The 21395-nt window shown below is 39.7% G+C and overlaps 1 protein-coding gene across 1 annotated transcript in view; it reads left to right on the top strand.

Moving 5' to 3' along the window:
• The window catches only part of LOC104857735 (24-hydroxycholesterol 7-alpha-hydroxylase), a 53980-nt gene that overhangs the window by 20073 nt on the left and 12512 nt on the right, over positions 1-21395 (top strand). The window contains exons 8-10 of the mRNA XM_010617812.3: positions 7243-7376; positions 20024-20119; positions 20968-21056. Of these exons, the coding sequence (XP_010616114.3) occupies positions 7243-7376; positions 20024-20119; positions 20968-21056 (319 nt within the window). The remainder of the gene's footprint in view (positions 1-7242; positions 7377-20023; positions 20120-20967; positions 21057-21395) is intronic.

The following is a 21395-nucleotide window of genomic DNA, read 5'->3' as shown; positions in this document are numbered from 1 at the left end:
AGTAGATATGCCTTAAAATGGAATTCTTGAACATTACTGGCATTGATTTTAAATTCCTGAGATGAAAGGAGGAAGACAAGATTCTTATCTTTCCTTGCCTCTGGAACACTGTAAATTCTTATTTACTGTTTCTCTCTTGCTTTTGTTTTTTTGTTTTTCTCTGAAAATTGAACATTTTAGGTGTTATCTTAAGGTCTCTGGTTGGGAAAATAAGCCAGAAAACTAAATAGCTTCTCACCTTTGTCCTCTGACAGCATTTGAATCCTTGCTTTATTATTTTTATGTGAAAGCCATAGAAATACTGTATTTTTTCAAAGCTCTCACAGTTTTTGAAATGACAGCCCAAAGGAAACACTAACTTCTTTTATTTGATTTTCTTTTTAAAGAAATTGTTACTGTAAAATTCAGAAAGGAGATTACCCAGCCACATTTTGGTTGGGCTGTCACTGAAGGTTCCTCAGCAGTGGTGCAGTTGTTTTTCGGAGGGTGCCTTGGAGTTCACTTGCCCTCGGGTGTGCTGTGACCTTCTGTGCACACCTGTGCTTTGTGGATTTTAAGCAAGTTGTGCTGTGAACATGAAAGAAGCATCTCAGGGCACTGAAGGCAAACAGAACTGAGAATGTGGGCTTTCAAAAGTAAAAAACAAAGAGCAGAGAACGGTGCAGGAATGCACTTGTGAAATGTTAGAGGAATTTCTCCACTTGCTTTCTTTGTCTCTCGCATCCCTCATGGTGGCGTAGACACCTGGCTTTTCCTTGGGAGCAGACACTTTGCTGCCACCTCTGCTGGACAAGGTCTGGAAAGGTCTGATGACTCTGCAGAGGTCTTCCATGCCCTTCTTTTCTGTCACAGCGTGGATTATATCCCCAGAGTTACTAGTTAAGTCCTTGTATCTCATAGGACTACAGAAATAATTTTGACAGATTTTTATATATTTACCATGCAGGTGTGCGTCTCTGTGTGTGTAAGGAAAAGGGGCTTAAATTATTATGAAAGCAAAGCAGACATCTGTCCAAGGGCTTCCTTTAGTGATTTTATTTAACTCTTAAGTCCAGGAAATCATGTTTTCGTGATTAATGTTGGAATGTGTTCATTTTCTTTCTGTGCAGGTGACTTCTACCCATCCTTCTGGGCATGGCTGAGATGCCAGCCCGAGGAGGGATGGAGGGTGGACTCCAGTGATACTTGGGTTCTCTCCTGTGGAACTTACATCAGAGCCATTGATGGCCAGAGTTTGTTTGCCTCTTTGTGGCACAGTGGCTATATCTGTCTCTTTCCTCTCCCCTCTTGGAGGAGCAGCGTGCATCTTAACAAATCCAGGCCCTCAGTGTACACAGACCTAGGTTGAAAGCTGCAGTGAGATCATTTGACACTCGAAACAGTAACCTCTCCTTGGCTGGATTAGCTGGCAGGTGGCCATGAGGAATGAGCGAAAGGATCCCAAATGTTTATGACATACAATGGCCTGTACATGAGCTTTTGTCTTCCACCTTCCCACAGCAGCCGGTTGGGCTTGTACATGACAATTGTGTGACAAATTGATGTCACACGAGTCAATGAATGAGTAACAGAGTCCAAATCTATTATTTAATGTTGACAAATGTCATTGACAGTTGCTGTGCTATACCAGTATGACTATTTAGTCTTGAAAATACATGTAATGTTGTAGAAACTTCTTTTGCTGTTTCTGAATGCATAAATGACCCTTTTATTTGGTTTTGAATATCCTAAGATTTGGTTTTAATACATTGTGCCAAGACTTAAACAGATAGTTTCTAAATTTAACCCCAGATCACCCATGGTAGCTTTCTTGATCACCTCCCACTGTGGTCCTTCTGATGATTTTCTTAACATTCTTCCAAGTTGCACCTTCTAATTTTAGAGTCACGAGCTGAAAGAACAGACCACAGATGTGCGTTGGAATGTGCACTGTACGGGAACAGGCCACATCCAAGCGTCTTACCATCCAAGGTCTTTTGTCCTAAAGATACCTGAAAACTTAGTGTTTTCTCTTGTTCTTTCCCTGGCTCTAGAATACGACACTATTTGTCCCACATCACACTGGTATTAAGAAATCGAAATATTTGATTAAAGCATTTATTTTGCAAGTGTAGTAGCTCCCAAATACTTAAATGTCAAAGAGTTTTAAATATTTTCAACTCAAAACAAGCTTTTGCTTCTGTATTATATATACTTTATCATTCAATTAGTCTAATAATAAAATATAATGCAAATTAAAATTTCTTTTTCTAAGTAAGGTCAGAAACTTCACCATGACTGCAGTACAAACTTTTTTTTCAGGGCTAGAATGAGGCCTGTCTTAGACAGGGCAGGTCACTTTGGAGCTCAGATCTGGTTGTCAGGATACACCCTGGCCTTCACTTACTGTCTATAAGGAAAGGGGGCTTACTGTCTATCCCTGGCCAAGTGGAAAAGTATTTCTTTTCTGTGTCCTAAGGCTGTAGTAAATTAAAATTTTTTAAATGTAGAAGGAATGTTTGGTGAATCTGTCCAATGTAGATGCTCTAAATACGGTTTTAGAGAAAAAAATGAGTTCTAGAATCAAAACTGTAGGTTGCTGGTAATTTATTTGTAATGTCGATTTGTCAAGTGTCCTAGCTTGCTGGGACCAAGGCCTCCTTGGTTTTCAAAAGGAAGATGAAACTGGGATGAGCCCCATCTCAGATTTCTGGGAATCTCTGGAGGGCAAGGTGGGAGAGGCTGCTGAACATGGAGACTCCCTGTGTTTGCTGGGTTCTGTGTCTGCTGTCTTCCCCCTTGGCACACCCTGACTCTTCCTGCATGAAATCACCCACATCTTCATTTTCCAGCTGTTAAAAATCCACTGATACCTAACTTTATTAAAATGTTAGGGCCTAGGATTTAGCTCAGTAGTTCTGCCACCTGCCTTGCAAGTGCAAGGTCCCAAGTTCGATCCCCAGTACCAATAAAATAAAATAAAAATTTTTAAAAATGAGGCAAGGGAAGAGAAAACTCACATTAGCTCCAGAAACAACTTAAAAGTCTCATTGCCAGTCACTCCCAGAGCTTCTTCACTGATTTACTAGGTAACCCCCTGCCATGGAGCTCAGCCCCTCCCTTGGAAATCTCCACACTCATCTCCCTCATCTCTCATATGCCCCAGCCCGGGCCTCTTATCTCCTCACTCTGCTCGTTTAAGGTTTCTACCGTAGGGCTGTATCACAGCATATGCCTTTAGGCAGTGCCTTCCTTCCTTTTTCCTTTCTCCTCCTTTTCTTTCTCAAGTATATTCCAATCCCAGAATTTTTTAAATCTCAATTTTAAGTTGATGACTGGTATCTGTTACCCTGTGTGTAAGTATTTGCAAAGGATGTCCCTCCTCATATATTGCCTCCATGCTCTTAGTCTATTTAAAACCTTTAAACAAGTCATTTTTTATTTAGTATAAAGTCATTTGTTATAACAAAAGCTATTTAATTCATTCAGTTATGAAAAACAGCTGCCCTATTACTAAGTTCCTAAAGCAGTCCTTGTTATCAGACTAACCCCCCAGTCCCACGTATTTTCCAACAGAGACTATTTCTCTGGCCCTTTTCAGTGGGAATAACCATGGTGCTGTGTGTTGCCATACACACAGCCCACTCTTTTGTTCTGGTTCCACGATATTGTACACAGGAGCAGTGGGTGGTCTGTGGGCAGGGCTGGGCAGTGAGAAGATGAGAGAGACAGGTGCTCTCAAGGGCTTTTCCCTCAGTGCCCTGTGTTATCTAATCACCCCCTTTTATCATTTACCCAAGAGATGTTTGCACTTCACGAGAAATGCAGCAGATTGAAAATAAGGAAGGCTGAGAGGCAAAAAATTGTACTGAGAAGTAGGGAAGAGGTGATCGGATATGTGGTGGAGAAAGAGAACAAACAAGTCCATGGTGTTTTATTAGATAGGTCCGTTTTAGGAAAGAGTGAATGCAGAAGTTGAGGATTGGGGAATGGATTTTCTTAACATAATTTTTCCATTTAATATTGAATACTAAACAGAGATACTTCTTCCTCTGAGAAGTGGTCTGCATTTTCCTTGTAAAATATGTCACACAGTTACTTGGATGCTTTGTGAGATGTTATGCAGTTGACTTGGTCATAGAAATGTTAAGAGCAGTAAACAGCCCACCAGCTGTGGAGTGTTATAAAATTCACATGCTGAAATACAACCTGGACTTTGGGTAATAGGAGGCACAATGGATATAGCAAAGCAATAGCTTGTTCCCTTCATCTTCCTGAAGCAGGGGCAAGCTTTTTCTACATAAGACGAGATAGTAAATATTTAAATATTTTAGGTGCCATGGACTATAAGGTCTCTGTAGCTTCTTGAGAATGCTGCTGATGTAGGGCAGAAACAGCCATAGGCCACATACAAATGAATGGGTGTTGCTGTTTCTTCCGGCAAACAAACATTTACAGAATGAGACAATGTGGTAGACCTGGCCCGCTGGCCACACTCTCATTCACATGCCGTTGGCTGTGGTCTCATGTAGGGAAGAACAGGGCGGAATGCACAGGGCTCTGTGGAAGATCTGCCGGTGCCCCAGAGAGCACCTTGGCACTCCTGCTTCAGGGAAAGTAGTACCATTTGGGGTCCATTTCTGAAGTCCTGGCTAATTCAGCGTTCTGTCAGAGTTGGTCATCACATTTTCCAAGTTTTATGTGCTTAATAAGAAATAAAAGCCATTGTATATCCATGCTAGTAAAACCTAGTGGTTTTCAGGGTCAGTACATGCACTCAGAATTTCTGATTTAAATAATTTCTACCCACTGAATATGTTTACCTATATTAAAAAAAAAAGAATAATTTTTGAAGCCAGTCATAAGGACTGCCTTGAGCCGAGAACATTTGATAAACACAATCCGAGGGTATCTTCTACTTCTTTTGCTCCAGCTTTGCATTCCTTGCAGTGTGGTCCCCGGTGCTGCAGTATCCACGTCACGGGGAACTCAGGCCGTGCATCCCTGGTGCCAGAGAAACACTGGTCCGGTATACACCACCTTTTTACTAAATTCTTTTTTACTTAAAAATTTTCAACCCAGTGTAGTTGTACACTTATAATTCTGGCACTCTGGGAGGCTGATGCAGGAGGATCACAAGGTTCAGGGGCTGGGGACATAGCTCAGTACCATGAAAATAAACAGTTCACATTCTACTTCAAAAATGTCTTCCTGATTTGACTTCCTTAGATCTCTTCTATTGCCTTTACACAGACTACAGATGTTTTCAACAGTCTTTGCCTCCCCTGTCTTAGACATTCTTCCATTCAGCCATCCAGTTTTCCATTTAATAGAATGTATGGAGCACCGCCCCTCCCCTGCCATGTGCCAGGCTCGGCGTTAGATACTGGGTGTGCATCAAACGATAAAAGAAACAAGATGCTGAACTAATGGAATCATGTCTTATTTAGAGGGGGCAACAATAAGCAGTTAGCTAAGTTAATTAATATGTCAATAAGAACTATATCAATAAGAATTGATAGTGATCAGGGAGATGTTTGCCAAGGTGGTCAGGCAGGAGATGTTTTAGCAAAGGCCTGAAGGGTGTGAGGGAGCCTGGTTTCCAATGAGCAGGGAAAGGTGGAGGAATGAATAATGTAATGAGTTATGGACTGAATTTTTGCCATTTGCCAGTTATCATTGTAAACACGCTCCTGTTGTTTCTTGAGGTGAGCTAACTGTGTGAGGTGGAGAGATTGGGTAAATTTCAGGTTACTGTGACTCCACGACTGACTGTGGGGTAAGGTTAGAGGGAGAGATAAGCTCCACTCCCCAAAGTGAAAGGGCTGGATGATGCTGGGTGCATTGGTTTTCCACACCATGTGGTCCTACAGGTGTCTTCAGATGCCACCAGGGTATCCAATAATTTAACCCAGTTCTAACACCAGCTACCTGGAGTTAGATCCCCATGTTAAGGGCTCCCTTCCCACAGTACTGCCCAGGGCCACCACCCCCCGCATTCCCACCTCAGCACCTACACCCCTTCTGCCAGCCCTGTGTTGCTATAACAGAATGCCTGAGGCTGAGAAAGTCTGAGAAAGAAGAGATTCATTTGGCTGTGGACTATGACAGTGAAGAGGTCAAATTGCAGAGTGGCCAGAGTCCCCTGGCAGCATCACAATGTGGCAGAGAAGTGAAAAACTTAGTGCAAAAGAGACCAAGCACATGGTGGCCATGCCCTATAACAACTCTCCTCTGAGTTACTAACCCAGTCCTGCAAGGTAGGCACTAATCCCCTTGCGAGAGAGGTTCTGACCCAGACACCTGTCACCAGAAGTTACCTGACCTTTCAGGATAGCACATTGCAGACCTGGCTTCAAGCACATGGACTTTGGAGGACAAACCAAACCTGCACTACAGCAGAGGGAGTGAAAGAATCCCTCAGACAGGGTCTCTAGCTAGTGTGGGACTCAGCCCTGTGCTGTGTAGGTTTCAGGAATGGCTGGGGGTGTAACTCAGGTATAGAGCACTGCTCTAGCATGCACGAGGGCCTGGATTCAGTCTGCCAATACTGCAGAAAGAGAGGAAGGGTGGGAAAGAAGGATGGAGGGAGGAAGGAACAAAGGAGGGAAGCTGGGTTGGTTTGAGGGAGAAAAGTAACTTCATCATCTGTGAAATAAGAGATCAGGAAGATACGGTTTCTTTAGAATCACTATGTTCATTTGATGAGGTTACTATAATGATAAACATTTCCTTGTATTGAGCCTTTTGGGCACTGCTCTAAGTTTGGGAGTCATCCCCAAATAATCTACAAATTATGGCCGCCAAATTTCTCATTTAAACACCATCTTAAGGTTGTACTTATTCTTGCTTTACAGTTAGAATCTGTAATGTATGAGGATAAAGGGTTCCTGACAGTTAACATTTTTGCTTCCTGCAGTGTTTAGCACTTTACTCTCCACTAAATGCCAACCAGTAGGGTTTAATAATGATCTTACCCTCTTCCACTGTTTTGTCCTTCCATGGAAGGAGAACTTGGGCAACATGGAGGAGAGGAGGAAACTGAACACCTTCCCAACAGGGATTTTCTTTACTTCACAACAGTGGGCCTATGAGAACCAAAGTCAGAGGCCCATCCATCTCATTGCAGAAAAAGTCAAAAAATGAAAAGCACAAGTAGCACTTTCTTGGCAGCCAGAGGCAGTACTGAACCTCAGCCATGACCACACAGGACCATGGGATGTTGCTTTCTGGTTTTTTATTCCATCCTTCTTCTCTTGACAGGTAAAGAGAAGATCACAGTGTCAGAAGATAAGTTGAAGAAACTCTTGCTAATAAAATGGTGTATTTTGGAAACCACTCGTTTAAGAGCTCCAGGTGTCATAACTAGGAAACTAGTGAAGCCAGTGAAAATTTTGGTAAGCTTTGGTTTTGTTTTAAAATAATTATCCTTCCAGAGATGACAGTCATAAACATATATGCAGCAAATATTCATTAATGCCCCAACTATATAAAACAAATATTAAGTAACATGAAAAACCAAATAAGCACTAATACAGTTGTAGTGGGGAATCTAAATATGCCATGATCACAAATAGAACAATCATCTAGGCAAAAAAATCAACAATGAAATGCTAGAACTGAACCAAGCTTTTGAACATATGGATTTAATAGACGTCTATAGAGTGTTCCATCCCACAAAATCAGAATATACATTTTTTCGGCTGCACGTGGGTCATTCTCCAAGATGGACCACATACTAGCTCATAGAACAGGTTTAAGTAAATGCAAAGGAATTGAAGTTATCCCTTGTATATTATCAGATCATAGCGCAATCAAGCTGGAGATCAATAGCATAAGAAACCATAGGAACTTCATAAACACATGGAAATGGAAAACATTCTCCTGAACAATCAGTGGATCACAGGATATTAAAGAAGAAATTAGACAGTTTTTACAAATAAATGATAATACCAATACAACATACAGGAATCTGTGGGCCACAATGAAAGTAGTTCTACGGGGAAAATTCATAGCTGAATTGAATGCCCACACTAGGAAAACAGTGGGCTCAAATCTACAACCTAATGATGAATCTTAGACTCCTAGAAAAAGAAGAGCAAGAAAAACCCAAAGCTCATACAAGAGAGGAAATTATAAAGATTAGAGCAGAAATCAATACAATAGAAACTAAGAAAATGATATTAAAAATAAATGAATTGAGTTGGTTTTTTGAAAGAATAAATAAAATCAATAAACCCTTAGCTAACATCAAAAAAAAGGAAAGCAAAGGTTCAGATCCATGCAATTAGGAATGAAAAAGGTGAAGTCACAACAGATCCAACAGAAATCCAGAGGATTGTCAATACCTACTTTGAGAACCTGTACTCTAATAAAATGGAAAACACAGAAGAAATGGACAGATTTCTAGATACTTATGATGAATTACCAAAGTTGAACAAAGAAGATAAAAACATTTTAAACACCCCAATTACAATCAGTGCAATTGCAAATGTAATTGAAAGTTACAACAAAGGAAAAGCCCTGGTCCTGATGGATTCACTGCTGAATTTTACAAGACATTTAGAGCAGAACTACTGCCACTACTCTTTAAACTTCAGTAAAATTGAAAGGGAAGCTGTACTTCCAAATTCATTCCTGGAAGCAAGTATTACTTTGATTCCCAAACCAGGGAAAGACCCAACTAAAAAAGAGAACTACAGGCCAATCTCCTTAATGAATATAGATGCAAAAGTCCTTAATAAGATACTAGCAAACAGAATACAGAGGATCATCAAGAAGATGATATATCCTGACCAAGTCAGATTTATTCCAGGGATGCAAGGATGTTTCAGCATACGTAAGTCAATAAATGTAATACACTGTATTAACAGAGCCAAGGACAAAAACCATATGATCCTTTCGATAGATGCGGAAAAAGCTTTTGACAAAGTTCAATACCCATTCATGATTAAAAAAACCCTGCTAAAAATTGGAATAGATGGTCTGTATCTCAAATTGATGCAGGCTATCTATGAAAAACCAACAGCCAACATCATATTAAATGGCCAAAAACTGAAAACCTTCATGTTAAAATCAGGAACAAGACAAGGATGCCCACTATCACCACTCCTCTTCAATATAGTTCTGGAAACATTAGCCATAGCAATTAGACAAGAGAAAGAAATTAAAGCAATAAAGGTAGGAAAGGAAGAAGTTAAACTTATTATTTGCTGATGATATGATACTCTATATTGAAGATCCAAAAAAATCCCCCAAAAGGCTTCTAGACTTAATTGACACTTTCAGCAGAGTACAAGGTTACAAGGTCAACACCCAAAAATCAATAGCCTTCTTGTACACAAATAACAGACTCACTGAGAGAGAAGTTAGGGAAACAATTCCTTTCACAGTAGCATCCAAACAAATGAAGTATCTAGGAATCAATCTGACAAAAGAAGCAAAAGACCTCTACACTGAAAACTACAGCACTCTGAAAAAAGAGATCAAAGAGGATATAAGAAAATGGAAAGATATCCCCTGCTCCTGGTTAGGAAAAATCAACATAGTGAAAATAACCATACTACCAAAACTATACAGATTCAATGCAGTGCCGATTGAAATTCCAACACCATATTTCACAGAACTCGAAATAATCCAAAAATTCATTTGGAACCAGAAGAGACCTAGAATAGCAAAAGCCATCCTAGGCAACAGAGACATGGCAGCAGGTATAACAATTCCCAATTTGAAGCTATACTACAAATCCACTGATAAAAACAGCATGGTACTGGCAAAGAAACAGACCTGAGGGTCAGTGGAATAGATTGGAAGATACAAAAACAACTTCAGATGTACTCAGCTACTTCATTTTTGACAAAGGAGCCAACCATCCTCACTGGAGGCAAGATAGGCTCTTTAATAAAAGGTGTTGGGAAAACTGGATTTCAACCTGCCAAAGATTAAAACTAGACCCTTATCTTTCACCATGCACTAAACAAATCCAAGTGGATTAAAGATCTAAATATTAAAAAAGAGTCACTAAATTTTCTGGAAGATGAGTTAGGCAGAACTCTTGAAGACATTGGCATAGGAAAAGACTTTATGAACAAATCCTCAGTAGCACGGGAACTAGCAGAAAGAATCAACAGTTGGGGTCTCATCTTATTAAAAAGCTGCACTGAAAAAGAAACCATCAACAGAACTAAAAGAGAACCTACAATGTGGGAAAAAATTTTTACCAGCTGCTCCTCAGACAAAGGACTATTATCTAGAATATATAAAGAACTAAAAAAAAAACCAGCCCTCCCCAAATATAAAGACCTGATTCAAAAATGGGCATCTGAGATGAACAGACATTTCTCAGACAAGTAAAAGCAGCAAGTAAATATATGCAAAAATGTTCCACATCACTGGTCATTGGAGAGATGCAGATGAAAACAACACTGAGATTCCACCTCACCCCACAAAGAATGGCTGCTATCAAGAAACTGACTGGAGAAAGGAACCCTCCTCCATTGTTGGTGGGAGTGCAGACTAGTGCAACCACTATGGAAATCAATATGGAGAGCTGGGATTAGAGGTTCTATTTGACCCAGCCATCCCTCTGCTGGATATCTTTCCAAAAGAATTAAAAGAATATCACAGTGATATATGCCCACCCATGTTTATAGCGGCACAGTTTGTAATAGCTAACACTTGGAAACAGCCCATTTGCCCATCTGTTGGAGACTGGAGAAAGAAGGTGTGGTTTTTCTATAAAATGGAATACTCCTCAGCCATACAGATTGAAAAATTAAAGTCATTCATAGGAAAATGGATACATATTGAGGATATACTCCTCAGTGAAATAAGTAAGTCACACATGTATAAATACTGAATAGTTTCTCTGGTGTGAAAAACTATAAGGGTACATAAGCTCCTAATGATATAATTGACAATGTGAAATAGGAAGAAAAGGGCTAAAGATGTAGGGAAAGTGGGAAGGGTAGGGGAAAGGAAATAAGGGGTAAGAAAAAATATGAGAAAATGAAAAATGGAAATAAAGTATTTGTAAATAGGGAAGCGAGGGAGGGAGGGCAGGGATAAGGGAAAAAAATGAGAACCAAGACCTGTCATGTAAAGGTACAAGATCCCAATGATGAATGTAACTACTATACCTAAAATGTACCAATAAACTCATGAGGAAAAAAAAAATCATCCTTCCTGAAAAAAGGTACTTATTTGCTCATTTATTTTATTTTTTAGGTTGACATATTATTGACTTATGAAATTTCCATTTATATTTAATTGAATAAAAACTGTATCTACAGTGGCACCTTGGTTCACAAATGCTATTTGTTGGTGAACAATTTGGTTTGCAAACAGAAGCATTTGGCAAAATTTTGTTTTCGTTTGAGAATCCTCCATCTAGTGATGAACAGGACCATGGCCATCTTTCCCACATGAACACAAATGTGACCTCATCTTTTTTAAAGATTAGATTTATTGGTACATTTTAGGTGTACAATACAATGACATTCATCACTGGAGATTTGTACCTTTAGATGATGTATCTTGATTTTTCCCATTCCCCTGCCCTCCCTTCAACCCCTCTACCCCTCTTTATTTACAAAGACTTTGTTTACATTTTTTCAGTTTCTCATGCTAATGGTGACCTCATCTTTGTTAGAATCATGGAATGAATTAAATTCGTGAGCCAGGGTACCACTGTGTTTATCATATAGGACATGTTTTGATTTTAGTATATAAGCTGCCAAAGCAAGCACTAGGACATGTTTTGAAATATGTATACATTGTGGAATGGCTAAATCAGGGTTATCCGTCATATGCATTATCTCACATTTTTATGATTAGTACATTTACTTACTGTTAGCAACTTTGAAGAATACAATACAGTGGTAGCTTGGGGCCAGGGATTTAGCTCAATGGTTCCCGCACCTGCTGCCTCACAAGTACAAGGACCCGAGTTTGATCCTCAGTACCAAAAAAAAAAAGACAGTGTACCTTGATTCATGAACTTAATTAATTCCATGATTCTTGGGATGATGGCTGTGTTCACGTTTGCACAGGGAAGATGGCTATGGTCATGTTCGTCATCTGATGTGGAATTTGCAAACGGAAGCATAATTTTGCCAAACAGTTCTGCTTGTGAACTGAATTGTTTGCAAAGACCAAAATTCAGCAGAAAAAATATTAAATCCTGTAGCTCTATGTCTAGCACCTAGGGCAGGTTGTATCAAGATATGAGCTTTGAAGGGCTTGCATGGCCCCACCCCTACAGTATCTCCAGTTGTAGCCCACATGGCTTCTCTTGGGGTGGCTCTGTTCACTGCTTGCAGCTTTCCTCAGTAGATGATCTATGTTTCTGGTATTCCCACTTTCCTGGGGTCTCCCTTTTCCTTTTGGCTTCACTCCTGTGGCTTCACACAGACCCTTTCAGGTGTACTGGCAGGAGCTACGACCCTCTCACACATTTTTCTCTGACTTCCCAAATCTTTACAAATCTGCATGGAAACTTGCATGACTCTATAACTCTTATATTCTGCATGCATGGAATACCAGTACAACAGGGATGATGCTGACATCTGCTGCCAGCCTGAGCAGTAGCTGGGCCTCCTTGGACCATAGCTGCAGTTGCCTCTGAGTACCTCCATGGCTGAACTCAGGGATGCACTTCCCTAGGTGGCCTTGAATGACCAGGCATCCCAAGACTGTCTTCAGATACAGTAAGTCCCCAATTTGTGGACACATTCTATTCTGGGAGAATGTTCTTAAATTGGATTCATTCACAAGTTGGATTTGTTCTTAAGTACGACGAAGTGAATCTTACACACCTTTGACACAAATACACAGTGTATATTGCTTTGTGCTCCCTAGCAGTCCTCATATCACCACTGCTTTTCCTCTTTCTTCAAGACATCCTGGGCTCTGACTGAGCACTATACTACTGTATACTATCACACTACCTACTAAGTGCATAGCAGCAAAATGATGACAATGTCTGGCAGACGTCAGCTACTTCCATGATTTGTTTGCATCTAAAAATATTCACAATGTGAGAGCCCTTTGTGTCTGTGAAAATTCACAGTTTGAAGAATTACCGTAAGAGGTTTATGGATTTGCATCTTTAACTCCACAATAGATAGCCTTTTGCTGCTTTCTAAGATCCCCTGAAGATATCTGGCTTCTTTTTAATGCTAATCTTTTCAGCAGCTATGCTGTTTTTTGCCCTAATTTTTCAGACACTTCCTTTCTTGTAAAACTGCAAGCTTTCCAAATAATTTAGTTCTGCCATTTGCTTCTGATTTTTACTGGCTAAAAGTAGCCACAGCCTGAACATGGGGCTTCCTTGAAATTTTATCCACCAGATTAATTAGTCCACTGCCCTTAATCTCAGTCTCCTGCAAAGTCTCAGGACATGGACGGGTTGCAGATAAATTGTCTGTCAAAACATATATGACCTCTGGTCTAACTGCCAGTGTTGTCCTTATTTCCAAATGAAACCTCCTGAGCTTGGCCTTTACTGTTCACATTTCTGTCACCATCCTGGTCTTCAGAACTCTTACCAGTGTTGTACATCAATCTCTGCTTGGAGCATTCTAGGATTTCTCTAGTCAGCTTCTCCAAATCTGTTCAAATTCTTCCTACAAACCATTTCCAAAGGCTTCTGAACCATGGGGTCAGGTAACAATGACCCAATTCCTGGCACCAGTTTTCTGTAGTAGTTATTTTCCCATCACTGGACAAAATACCCAATATCCACATCTTAAAAAAGAAGCGTTTTATTTTGGCTCACGATTTCAGGGGTTCAGTCCATGGTTAATTGGCTCCAACTCAGAAACAGAATGGTGGAATAGTATGATAGATGAAAGCTGTTTACCACATGGTGCCCAGGAAACTGTGAAAGAAGGAGCCATGGATAAGAGTACACCCTTCCATATCATGTTCACAGTGACCCATTCCTTCCAACCAGGACCAATCTCCAAACATGAGACTTCTCCACAATATTTTACATCTAAACCATAATAATGTAGTGTTGGCTTTTTTTACTTAACATAATATCTCCCATGTTGAATCACATTTTTGCAAATGACAGGATTTGCTTCTTTTAAAAGGCTAAATAGTAGTGTGTGTGTGTGTGTATGTGTGTGTGTTGTTTACTTTATTCATTTGTTGATGGGCATAGGTCATATCATGTCTATTATAAAGAATGCTGCAATAAACTGCAGTACATATCCCTTTGGCATACTAATTCCATGTCCTTTGAGTATGTATTCAGTAGTGGGATAGCTGTTTGAGTAATTTCCATAGAATTTTCCACTATGGCTATATTAATTTACATCCCAAGCCAATACTGTGCCAGGCAGAATTCCTTCTCTGACCCTTATCATTTGTCTTTTTGGTAACAGAAATCCTGACTAGTGTGAAGCATTACCTCTTGGTGGTTTTGATTTGTATTTTCCTGATGATTAGTGATGCCGAGCGTTTTTCATATACCTAGCACCATTTGTATGACTTCTTTGGGAAATATCTATTTAGATCCTTTGCCTATTTTTAATTATTTGTTTCCTATTTAGTTCTTGGATTTATTTTTATTTTATTTATTTGGGGGGGTACTGGGGATCAAACTCGGATCCTTGTGCTTGTGAGGCAGGCGGCAGAACCACTGAGCTAAATCCCTGGCCCTATATATTTGTGATATTAACCCCTTATTACATGCATGGTTTGAAAATGTATTCTCCCATCCCATAGTTTGTCTTCATTCTGTTTAATATTTCTTTGGCTGTATGGAAGCTTTTTAGTTTAATGTAATTCCATTTTTATTTTTGTTGCTCTGCAATTTTTTGTGCTTATCTAAAAATCTCATTGTCCAGAGCAGCATCAGGGAGCTTTCTCTCTGTTTTATTACAGTAGTATTACAGGACTTAGGTTTAATCCATGTTGAGTTATTTTAGATGGCATAATCGAAGTATCTAACTTCTTTCTTCTGCATATAGGTGTTCAGTTTTCCCAGCACCATTTATTAAAGACACTCTTCTTTCCCCATTTGGTGTTTGTTGTGGCTTATGTCTAGATATCCCCCCAAAGCCGTATAGTCTTTTTTGAAGGCAGCTAAATCTAGAATGTGTGTTCTAGGATTAAGGGAGTGTGATTATTAAACCACTGCACGAGTGATTGGTTTGGCACCACCCTAATCCCAGTAGTCTGAATAAGATAAAAGGAGCAGAAAGACACTGTTAAAGTCCCTTGTTGCCTTTGCTACCTTCTGTGTGCCATCTTGTTTCTCTTCTGTGATGCCTGTTTGACATCGCTTCTTTGGAGCCAGCCAATTATGAACTGAAACCTCTATAAACCGGAAGCCAAATAAACTTTTCCCTCTTTAAGGGTGCTGGGCATTTTGTCTCAGAATGAGAGAACAGTAACTAAGGCAGTGTTCTTGGCACCTTTGTCAAAAATTAGTTCAATGTAAATGTTTAGATTTATTTCCGGGCTCTCTGTTCAGTTCCATTGTTCTATGTGTCTTTTTATGCCAGTACCATAATGTATTGATTACTATAGTTTTATAGTATATTGAAGTCAAATAGTGTGATGCCTCCCACTTTGTTCATTTTCATCCAGTTTACTTGGGCTTTTCAAGGTCATTTGTACTTCCATATAAATATTAGGATTTTTTCTATTTTTGTGAAAAAGGTCATTGGAATTTGGAGATCATACATGATTATATAATTCCATTATGTACTGAGTAACCCTGGACAGCTAACTATAGGTTGTGTAGCACAATTTCATTAATAGAGAAATTTAATCTGTTGGTAAATCTTTTAGCTAAACTGTAACCCTTCTTTAATCATTTTGTCCGTCTAAGCCTTCCATCAAAACTAGTGATTAAATCAAGTGTTTAAATCAAGCAGGTGGATTAGATGATCTCTTCTCTACTGACACAACCCATAGGAATTTATGAGCAGCAAGAGACTAAGGAATTCAGGATTTAAAGAAAGCTCTTTGGAGTAACTGGAAGACAGTGTCAGGTCAGAAGTTACAGGTGTGGAGGGGCCGGGGATTTAGCTCAGCGATTCAGGGGCCTGCCCTTGGTACCAAAAAAAAAAAAAGAAGTTACAGATGTGGTGATGGGTAGAAATGTCATGAATAATGTCACCCAGAAGCAGAGTCAGCAACTGAGTGTGAAAGAGAGGCCCTTTCTGTGTACAAGTTGGAGAAAATTCTCAAGTGCAGCAGGAAAGGGTCTGTGCATGTGGCAGACTTTCTGGTAAATATTTGTGAATACATCAGATGAGATCGGGTACATTCAGGGTGATATGGCTGTAAGTACCTCAGGCAGCACAATTTTTTTAAATTTTAGAATGAGTTGATTTAGGGCCTGCATTATCTAGAGAGATCATTTAGTCTTCCACTTTTGTTTACCTTTTTGTACACAGCTTGAGTGCTTGGATTCAGACAAAGAAAATTTTACAGTAGAACACACAAGAGATAAAAATTCAAATTGTGTCCCAAAGTCACTTCTCCTTCCAATGATGATAAAGTTTATTTAACAAATCCTACATAAATTACACCATTGAGTTTTAGTGATATATTGACAGGTTTTGCTTCTAATTAGTCCAATTATTACCTCAAATTATGAGTATTAAAGCATATGCTTTGGGAAATAGTCTACTTATAGTTAAGTAGGGCAATATTTTCATTTCCCTGATTGTTACTATAACTTTTTTGGGGGTACCAGGGATCGAACTAGGGTCCTTGTGTTTGTGAGTCAGGCAGCAGAACCACTGAGCTAAATCCCCAGCCCTACTATAACTTTTAATTGAATTTTTCTTAAACCCCTTTTGTGTTCTGGTTAGTAGATAATTAGATGAATTTTAGCCTTTTTATCAGTCAGTGGGCATAAAGATCCTATAGGTGTTTTTTAAGGCTTATATCTAAATATTTCATTCATTTTGGAACTTCTGAAAATGGCATTTTTAAATTTTGGTTTTTCAATTGTGCATTATTTGTTCATAGAAATACAGGTGATTTTGTGTGCTGATGTGTATCTGCAACTTTTTCAAACTTACTTGTCTCTGGGACTGTGTAGATTGCTTGGGATTTTTAATGCAGACAGTATTTTTATGTTTTACTTTGTGATCTGTGTGCCTTTTATTTCTTTTTCATACTTCATTGCACTGCGGCCTTGACGGATGGCTCTGCATTAGCGTTGACTGCTTGTGTTGACAAAGTACTGCTTTGTTTCTCATCTTAAAGAAAAAAACCATGTCCATTTTCACCATTAACTATGATGCTAAGTATGTAGATTTTTTTTGTTGATATTCTTTATCAAGTTAAAAAAAATTGCTGTGTTTCTATTTTGCGGAGAATTTTATCGTGAAGAGGTGTTGGATTGTCTCCAGTGCGTTTTTACATTGTTTGATGTAATCATGTTTTTTCTTGTTTAGTTTATTGATGTGGTTGATTGCATTTACTGATGCTTCAATGCTGAATTGGCCGCGCTTGATCATGGCATATGGTTCTTTTTCTAAGTTGTTGGATTTGTTTTGACATTTTGTTGAGGAACTCTTCTAAGTTCATGAGAGACCGTGGTCTATCGTTCTATACTTTTACTGTCCCCGTCTCATAAACACTCCGATCCCTTTCTCTCCTTGCTTCCCCTTTGTCTCACCTTTGCCTTTGTAGGACTTCCCTGTTCTCTTCAAGACACCGCATTTCTGGTACCCACTTTTGGCTCTTGCTACCCTTCTTGAGTGACAACAGGAAGTCCTGCCTTTGCTGTGCTCTTCCGGAGAGGACCATCTTTTTTTTTTTTTTCCTCTCATTGAGTTTATTGGTACATTTTAGGTATACAGTACAGTTACATTCATCATTGGGATCTTGTACCTCTACATGACAGGTCTTGGTTCTCATTTTTTCCCCTTACCGCTGCCCTCCCTTCACCCCCTCCTCCCTTCCCTATTTACAAATACTTTATTTCCATTTTTTCATTTTCTCATATGTTTTTCTTTCCCCTTATTTCCTTTCCCCTACCCTTCCCACTTTCCCTACACCTTTAGCCCTTTTCTTCCTATTTCACATTGTCAATTATATCATTAGGAGTATATGTACCCTTATAGTTTTTCACACCAGAGAAACTATTCAGTATTTATACATGTGTGACTTACTTATTTCACTGAGGAGTATATCCTCAATATGTATCCATTTTCCTATGAATGACTCTTAATTTCTCATTCTGTATGGCTGAGTAGTATTCTATTTTATAGATAAACCACATCTTCTTTCTCCAGTCTCCAACTGATGGGCAAATGGGCTGTTTCCAAGTGTCAGCTATTACAAACTGTGCCACTATAAACATAGGTGCGCATATATCCCTGTGATAGATTCTTTTACTTCTTTTGGAAAGATACCCAGAAGAGGGATGGTTGGGTCAAATGGAACCTCTATTCCTAGCTCTTTGAGGTATGGAGAGGACCATCTTGACATGTTTCCTTGTGAGCTTTCTCTTCATTTGTTACATAAACCAAGAAGGCATCTCCATAGCTTGGGCGTGGAGTCTGCCTGCCCCAAGTGTTTCTTTGATGAGGTCAGATCAGACATTCTTCTCTGCCCTTCATCAGCCTGGTAGTTGTTGCTGCAATAGGAGCCTCTTTCTTACCTCCTCCCTCTTGCTAATGTGGATTCTGTACCTAAGGACCTGTTTGAAGCCTCCTCTTCTCTACTAGCCTGCTTTTCAGGCTGCAGCAATCAGCAGACTCCAAGTCATGATCACAGGTCAACAGAAGGTAAAGAGGAGGTTGTTCCTGCTGAAATCCTGTCAGGGCCACCCCAGCCTACGTCCCACACACATTAGGGACCTCTGTGGCTGCTGTAGAGTCAGCATGACTCCTCCAGCCTCAGTTCCCGCAGAGATGAAATAAACAGTTAGAATTGAGATCTCACAGGTCTCCCCTTTTGAAAATGGCCAGAGGGCACCAGCCAGAGCCTCACTCTTCCCAGTTTGGGATCTGGCTCTGCAGCATTGCTGGTACCAAAATCACCCAGCCTCAAGCAGTGTTTGGTCCCACTGGAGACAACAGGGCTTCACCTGTCTTAAAAGATGATGACCCCCCCGCCATACTCCACACTCTCCTATCAAACAAAGGCCTAGTTTTAGTTGTAAGGTGTATCTTTTTGGATATATAGATTTGAAGTATTTTTCAATAATCATGGACATGCCAAAATTGTGCAGAGTAAAATAGACATGGCTTATGATAAATGGCATGGGAGGGACCTCAAATACCTCACTCAGGGAGGTTGGGGGCTACCTGGTGATCACAAAACTTGGGAAATCTTGTTCTGTGGTTCCTGGATATGGTGATGAAAGGGAGACTCAATGAAACCATTGTTAGTTCTTGGTATAATGTGTACAGATCATGAAAACCTCTTATCAGTGAATTGTGAGGATAGCCTTGGAGGAAGCATGTGCGTATCCTCAGTCCCATATGCTCCATGACCTCCAAACACAAACCCAGCTGAATAAATGTCCACATCTACCTTTTCATCAGTCTTCCCAAGCAATTAAAGAAAAATAATCCAAAACAAAAACGAGGAATCTACTGCCCCTTCCCTGACACTCCTGTCAGTGTGCCCAGGGACAGGATGGCACTGCGCATGTCTTCAGTGCTACTCTGGCTGTTGTCCCCATCTGTAAGTCTGATGTTTCTCTCCCACAACACAGAGATACATCATGGTTTCTGTCAAGAACACTTGCCACAAAGGTCAGCCTTAAACATCAGAAGCTGCACTAGAGTCGACCTAAACTAGTTTATAAAATCTGACATTTGTCTAATGTTTCCGTCTGTGTTAGCAGACTTGTAAACATGTGAGAAATAATCAGAATTTTAAATCAGTCATTGCCTAAGTTGGATAATAGAGATGATGTGTCTGGGAAAGTTAGATTTTTTTCCTCACCATCAATTTGAAAATATTTATATCTTTGCCATAATATCGTTGTGGCATTATTTTTAATGACCCAAATACTTTTCAAAGCAGATTTTAAAAACTAACTTTTTTTAAACCATAGAATTACACAGTTCCAGCCGGTGACTTGTTGATGTTGTCTCCATTTTGGCTACATAGAAATCCAGAGTATTTTCCTGATCCAGAATCATTTAGACCCGTAAGTGATATGCTTCAATATACATTATTCTTTGATTTTAATTTCTTTGTTTTGCCAAGAGTGTGAATTCATAAATTATCTAAGACTACATGATATTTACCTGGTAACTGTGCAAAAAGTTAACTATAAAGTCAATGAGATTTGCAATATAGAGGGAGCAATATTCTCAGATCAGATAGAAAAAATTTTGAAATGAGCACCCACTACCTTAAAATAAATTTTTATCGGGAACCAGAAATATGTGTTAAGTAAAAACACCTGACCCTGAAAGAAGACTTATTTCATATTTGGTAGGTAGTTGTTTCGGTTACTGGCTTCCAAGGCATACACAAAATAAAAATAAAGCAAATTAAAACACTGATCTGCCATTTCTTATGATTTAGGGGTCCAAGGCTGAACAGTCTTAGGCACACATTCAGTTCATTTTCTGCACTTAGATGAAACATCCAGCAAAACTGTGGATACATCCATTCTGCACACCATGCTCTCTTCCACAGGGTGGCTGCTAGTGTGTTAATATTAAATTTATTACCAAGAGCAATTCTGTGACAGAGCCTGAGACCTTATTATAAATATCCTTCTTCTTCTTAGGTCCATTCTGTGGTTGATTTACATTATCATTTACATTTACCACTTAACACGATTCCTTTTAAACCTTTTATTTACAAAGTTCACGTTCCAAAAACACAATTGTGTCTGATATTAATAACAGGTTGGAAAAAATTACCAACAACCCTGCAATTCTGTGTGCAAGGATTAGCTGTCCAAGGTCATTTTTAGCCTAGAGAAATAAAGTGAAGCTTATTTATATAAGACTGATTTGGGGGAAAAATGTTTTCTTCCCACAGGAACGTTGGAAAGAGGCAAATTTAGAGAAGCACGCATTCTTGGAAGGCTACATGGCATTTGGAGCCGGGAAGTTCCAGTGTCCTGGAAGGTCAGTGAGGCCCAGGGGCCACATGGTCCAGAGTTTGCAAACTGACAGCTGGAGCAGTGTGCTCTGGCTTGGCCCCTCTTTGCCTGGTCATCAGACTCCAGGGAAAGTAAGAGAGCACGGTTAACTGTTGGTTGGGGTGCCGGGTGACGTATTTGTCAGACTTTGTGTTGTGGTTTCTGATAGAGTAAAAGTGACACTGGTAGATGCCAGAGGAGCAGGGCTCAAGGATCCGACTTCCAGGGTGGTGTGCAGTGCTGTGAGTGCTACTTTCTTTATGCACAGACAGATTAGTATTTCTTCAACTACATAGAGCATCTGTCATGGATGCTTACTGGAGTC

The sequence above is a fragment of the Fukomys damarensis genome, unplaced genomic scaffold, assembly GCF_012274545.1.
Source record: "Fukomys damarensis isolate Sample0158 unplaced genomic scaffold, DMR_v1.0_HiC HiC_scaffold_20, whole genome shotgun sequence".
NCBI classification, from domain to species: domain Eukaryota; kingdom Metazoa; phylum Chordata; class Mammalia; order Rodentia; family Bathyergidae; genus Fukomys; species Fukomys damarensis.
This window is presented reverse-complemented; position numbering and strand designations above follow the sequence as displayed.